The following is a 5,796-nucleotide window of genomic DNA, read 5'->3' on the forward strand; positions in this document are numbered from 1 at the left end:
ATTGCCACAGGAAGCCTTCACCTCTGCCCTTCAGCCTCTCCTCTAAAGGCCCTTTGAACACACATTTAAGGCCGTGGCTTAGCTTCAATGATAAATTGTTAATCTGCCAGGACATCCCTGTCCACGAGTACCAGGGCCAGGTTAAGGCTCAGAGATGAGCTGTGGGGGGAGGTAGCAAGAGCCAGGCTTGCCACCCTGGATAGAGCTGGAGTCAGGGCATCACTGGGATGGGACTAGAAAAAGGAACAGGACCCAAGGGGTCCTTGCCACAGGTCCCCATTTCCCAACACAGGGGATCTGAATTAGTCACAGGAGGCTGGTTTCTGGCCCTGGAGGCCAAGGGCTCTGAGAAGGAAGACCTGGGTCTCATAGGTTGAGGGGGGAGGATTATACTGGTGACACCAAAAGCAGGCAGGGCAGAAGATACACGTACCCACAGCTTGTTAGAGTTTGCACTGAATAAAATTTGTGGGAGGGAGTGAGGAAAGGGGCAAGAGATGAAGAAAGACCTGCCCCGGGTGAGCTAGGCACTGCTTCACTTCTCAGGAGAGCTAGAGAAAGAGTCCTAGAGAGGCAAAGGAAGAAGACAGATGGTGGCTCTGGGTTCCAACCTCCAGGCTCTGGTCAGTGGGCCTCAGGCCTCTCCCCTCCCCATAAAGGGTGATTTTTGGTGTAGGGGTGCAGTTTGGCAATGCCAAACCAGGAATTCTCCAGCTCAACATGAAGGCCATGGAGACAGGAGAAAATGAAACTGGCTGGCTGAGGACGGGAGGACGCGGCACTGTTGGTAAGCGCAGTAAGGCCAGGCTGGACAGGTGCTCAGAACAGCAGGAGGTGGGCCTTTATTGACTTTCCCAGAACTCCCGTGGGCCAGCCTGAGCTGTGGGCAGTCAACACAGAGCTGACCGTGCATAGCCAGGTGATGGGGTGGGAGCACGGCCGAGTGGGCTCAGGGAGGAGGTGGCTGCCAGGTCACTCAGTATGTGATGGACGTCTTCAGACTTGACTCGACTGTCTTCTTCAGGATGGTGCGGCAGCTGGAGTCAGAGCTGGAGCCAGAACTGGATCCAGAGCCAGACAAAGAGCAGGAACCCAAAACAGGGCGTTGCCCAGAGCCCAGGATGATGTTGGAGCCACCAGTCACAATGCTGGAGCAGCAGGACCCAAAGCTGCCTTTCCTGCCTCCAAGTCCACAAGTGCCCACCAGGCCTCCACCAGCTCCTCCAGACACAATGGTGCCGCCTCCCATTGTGGCTGCCAAGAAATGCACCAGAGTCACAGCAGGGTCCTCAGCGCCTTGTGGGGATCCCACTCCCCAAATCCCCTAATACTCACAGATAGTGACCTGGCTGCTGCACTCCCCAGACATCCTGGGGGAGAAAAGACAAGAAGAGGATACACTAAGAAAGGCTGCAAAGAAGTCATCACCAGGCACTTTTAAGCCTCACCTAACCTCTCAGCAGATAAAATCCACAATCCTCGATTTAAAATCTGTCCCAGCAGGGTTGGTTGCCCTTAGTGACACAGTGTCAGGAAATCTCTCAGAATCTCCTTTAGCAAGGAGAGCACGGTGTTGGCATTCCATCCACCTCCCCACCCCAGGCACAAATCCCCAGGTCCCTCCACCTGCCCACCTGCTCTCCTCGCCCTCCAGCAGTCTGCGGTAGGTGGCGATCTCCACGTCCAGAGACAGCTTCGTGCTCATCAGCTCCTGGTAATTGCGCAGCAGCTGGGCCAGGTCCTGCTTGGCCATTCTCAGAGCAGCCTCCAGCTCATCCAGCTTGGCCTGAGCATCCTTGAGGGCCAGCTCCCCACGCTGCTCAGCATCGGCAATGGCCACCTGCAGGCCAGCATTCTGGGAGGGGATAGAAATGAGGGAGGAAATGGCTGTACATCCAACACAGCTTCCAAAAGCACCTACTGTGGGTATAACTTGAGGCCTGGGGTAGACCATAATCTCATGAACTTGGGCCAGCCCGGTGGCGCACTGCTACAGTGCGCCGCTTGGGAGCGCGGCGGCACTCCCGCGTAATCTCATGAACTTGGGCCAGCCCGGTGACGCACTGCTACAGTGCGCCACTTGGGAGCGCGGCGGCGCTCCCGCCGAGGGTTTGGATCCCACATACAGACCGGTTCCCGCTCACTGGCGAAGCGAGGGGCGGGCGCAACACCGAGGGTTGCAATCCCGTTGCCGGTCCCGGTCCGGTACGGGCGCAACACTGAGGGTTGCAGTCCGTTGCCGGACACGAAAAAAAAAAAGACAAAAAGGAAAAAATAATAATAATAATAATAATCTCATGAACTCAAAATTATCTACAGCCACTGCCCTGCCACTCTCCTCATTCTGAGGGACAGCATCACCTCCTCTGTTTCCTTACTTCCTATAGTAGGTTAAATAGTGTCCCCCACAAACTTCTATGTCCACCTAGAACCTCAGAGAGTGACTGTACTTGGAAGTAGGGTCTTTACAGATGTAATTAGTTAAGGATATCATGATGAAATCACACTATATTTAGGATAAGCCCTAAATCCAATGACTGGTGTCCTTATAAGTAGAAGATAGGACACAGAGAAGACACCATGCGAAGGTGGAGGCAGAGGGAGGAGCGATGCAGCCATGTGGCAAGGGATGCCAAGGAACTTCTGGAGCCATCAGGAGCCAGGAAGAGGCAGAGAAAGACTCTCCCCAGAACCTTCAGATGGAGCATCACCCTGCCAATGCCTTGATTTCAGCCTCTAGAACTGTGAGAGAATCAATTTTTGTTGTTTCAAGCCACCAAGTTTGTGGCAATTTGTTACAGCAGCCCCAGGACACTAATACACCTCCTTTGCCACCTCCTCAAGCGATCTTCCCCTATTTCCTCCCCAACCCCAACCCTCAGCACTTTACCAAAATCTCTCCCAGGGTACTTAGAGCTCTTCCTGTCCTATATGGATCATTATCTATAAGACTCATCTTGAGGGCCATTATGGTCCTTAATATTTTTAGGATAGTCCCATTTCAAATAGTTTGTCCTATTGTCATAGTATGTCAAACCATGTGCCTCAAATATTGATTTGAAAGTACAGTCTCGGTACTTACCACTCCAATCCAATAGAAAACTCCTAGAGGAAGGACAAGATCCCCATCTAATTGGCCTTACAGTAGGTCTATTCTTACACCTGATTCAGGAAAGAAGGAACTCCCTAAAGGCTTTCATAATTCTATTCCCACACAAGCACCCCATGGACAGGAACATAATCTCCACCCTACAGAGGAAGCATCTGAGGCTCAGAAAGGCGATGAGTGGCAGAGCTGGGACCTAAACCCCTAATGCAGGGCAACTTCCATGGGGGTCTGGCACGGGGGAGCCCAGTTCCTCATGCTTGTGCAGGAGAAGGAGGAGGGGTGGCACTGTATCACCAAGAGGGGTTCTCACAGGAAAGGCACATCGCTGTGTGTGAGGAGCTGTGATTCCTAGGCCTGGCTACTGGGGAGACATTCATTAAGTGTTGTCCCTTGGGCTCTGAAGACTGTGTGCTTCAGAATCAGCTGGATGAACTTGTTTAAAAAGCACATTTCTGGGCCCCACCCTTAGAGATTCTGATTCCCCAGGTCTGGCGGGAGGTCCAGGAATCTGCATCTTTACAGACATCCCAGGGGACTCCAGAGTAAGGGGTCCGAATTGAGCAACAAGACCTGGTCACGTTCATCTCAGATCTTGCATCTCACTCCAAGGAGCACCAGCAAGGGTGGCGTGGGGTGAATATGAGTTCTGAACGATCTATGCGTGTTCCAGGAACCTCCCCAGAGGGCCCTGCTGGGAGTGGATGGCTGTGTGTGGCTTGGGCGTCCAGCCACAGTGCCCGAGGAAACCCCTGACTCTGGTTCTGCTCTCCACCCTCTGTTGATCCAAAAATCAGTTCTTTGGGTTTGAGAAATATGAGTACAAAGATACTAGGCAACTTAAGAATTTATGACCCTTCACATCTAGAAGTGAGGTTTCCAGGAGGAGCAGAAACCCTGCTCCCTCTCCTTCCTCTACCTGAGGGATCAGCCCCAGCCCTGCCACCCATCTGCCCATCTCGCCTGCTCTCTGAGGTCCTGGATCTCCACTTCCCCATCAGGGGACCAGGAAATTCAGTGTTTGGCCTTAAAGTCTCTGCTGGGCTTGAGGAGTAAGAGTCAAAGGAAGAGATAAGGAAAGGGATGAATTAACCCTCTCACCAAGAAGCCAAAAACAAGCTGTGCACCTGAACATGGACTACAATGTGAACAGTCCCCCCAGGGCTGTGCCTTGCAGGGGAGCTGTCCCAGAAAAGCCAACACGCAGGCTAGAATTCAGAGGAGGAGGGTTGAATTCATCTTGGGTGGGGCTTGAGGTTCTCTCCTCCCCAAATTTTCCAGAGCTCCAGCCAGTTATCAAGGTCTTCAACACGAACCCACTGGCAACACTGGTTGGGGGAAGAGAAGCTGGGAACAGGGGAGGGGACTGAAGGCACAAGGGCAGCAGGAGAAGGGCGCAGGGGTTCTGCAAGCCCTACCTGCTTCTTGAGGTTCTCAATCTGACTCTGCAGCCTTTGAATCGCTTGGTGCAGTTGGGAGATCTGGACTTTGGTTTCCTTCATGCTGTCCCCATGACGCTGGGCAGATGTCTGAAGCTCCTGGTACTGAGTGGGGAGCAGAGGTGACACCATTAGTTGAGAGGACCACCACTGTGACTGCAAGACCGTGGGGAACACCGTGTTTGGTGTGTTTGGGGATGCCCCCTCACATTCTCATTTGGAATGTGGGTCAAACACTTTAGAACAGGACATGGTGGGATGTGTTGCAGGAGTCCAAGCTTGTCTCCCATGGTTTCCCTGCATTGCCTTCCTCCTGGAGAGAGGAAATGGTCCTGCCCAGCCAGCCCTGGACCTCCAGGAAGGTTACTGGAACTGCTCCAGCGGGTCCAAAGTGGACAACCACATGGTGTGTGTATATGGAGACCTAACCATTTCCAGCATGGGACTGCTCCCAGTTCAGCACCTTGGTCTGGTACAGCACCTCCGCCTCAGCCTTGCTAGTCCGAGCGATTTCCTCATACTGAGCACGGACCTCAGTGATGATGCTACTGAAGTCCAGGCAGCGATTGTTGTCCATGGACAGCACCACGGATGTGTCGCTGACCTGGGTCTGAAGCTGGCCCAGCTCCTGCAGGGAAGACTGATTCAGTGTCCACCTGCCCCCAGGCTCCCTCTCCCTTACAGCCCAGAGTGGGTGAACAGGATGCCTGAATTTCTGCCCACACTCCATCAGCCAGTGCCCTCCTGCATGCTGGGTGGCATTCTGGAGCTCCATCTCATCATCTAAGAAGGTGGTCTCTAACGACTCTCACAGTGTGGACATTAAAGGAAAATGGGCAGCACGGCCCCAAATCAGCTGGTCTCCAGCACGGCGCTGACCTCTTATCACACTGCTCCCCTCTCACTCCCGCTGTCGCAGCCATGTGGTCTGCTTGCATTTCCTCAAAGACACCAGTGTGTTCTGGCTGTGGGCTGCCAACTCTGCCCAGAATCCCAAACCCACCTGCATGGTGAACTTCCTCACCTCCTTCAAATCTTCACTCAAATTTTATCTCCTAAATAAGGCCTACCCTGACCACCCTATTTGAAATTGCCACCTGCCCCACATTTCCAATCCTCCTTTCCCAGTTCTAATTTTCCTTTTTTCATAGCATTTTTTACCTTCTAACATACTATATAGTTTACTTACGTGCTAAGTCTATTGCTTATTGCCTGTCCCCCAATAGAAAGCAGGTTTCGTGATTTTTGTCT

General features: G+C 52.8%; 1 protein-coding gene across 1 annotated transcript in view; it reads right to left on the reverse strand.

The window, feature by feature from the left end:
- Window positions 1-827: 827 nt before the first annotated feature.
- Window positions 828-5,796, reverse strand: part of KRT78 (keratin 78) — an 8,466-nt gene continuing 3,497 nt past the window's right edge. The window contains exons 5-9 of the mRNA XM_008574823.1: window positions 5,009-5,173; window positions 4,525-4,650; window positions 1,635-1,855; window positions 1,336-1,370; window positions 828-1,254 (exon numbers count right to left, since the gene is read on the reverse strand). Coding sequence (XP_008573045.1) covers window positions 977-1,254; window positions 1,336-1,370; window positions 1,635-1,855; window positions 4,525-4,650; window positions 5,009-5,173 — 825 coding nt within the window. The 3' untranslated portion in view covers window positions 828-976. The remainder of the gene's footprint in view (window positions 1,255-1,335; window positions 1,371-1,634; window positions 1,856-4,524; window positions 4,651-5,008; window positions 5,174-5,796) is intronic.

The sequence above is a fragment of the Galeopterus variegatus genome, unplaced genomic scaffold (assembly GCF_000696425.1).
Source record: "Galeopterus variegatus unplaced genomic scaffold, G_variegatus-3.0.2 Scaffold1111, whole genome shotgun sequence".
NCBI classification, from domain to species: Eukaryota; Metazoa; Chordata; class Mammalia; order Dermoptera; family Cynocephalidae; genus Galeopterus; species Galeopterus variegatus.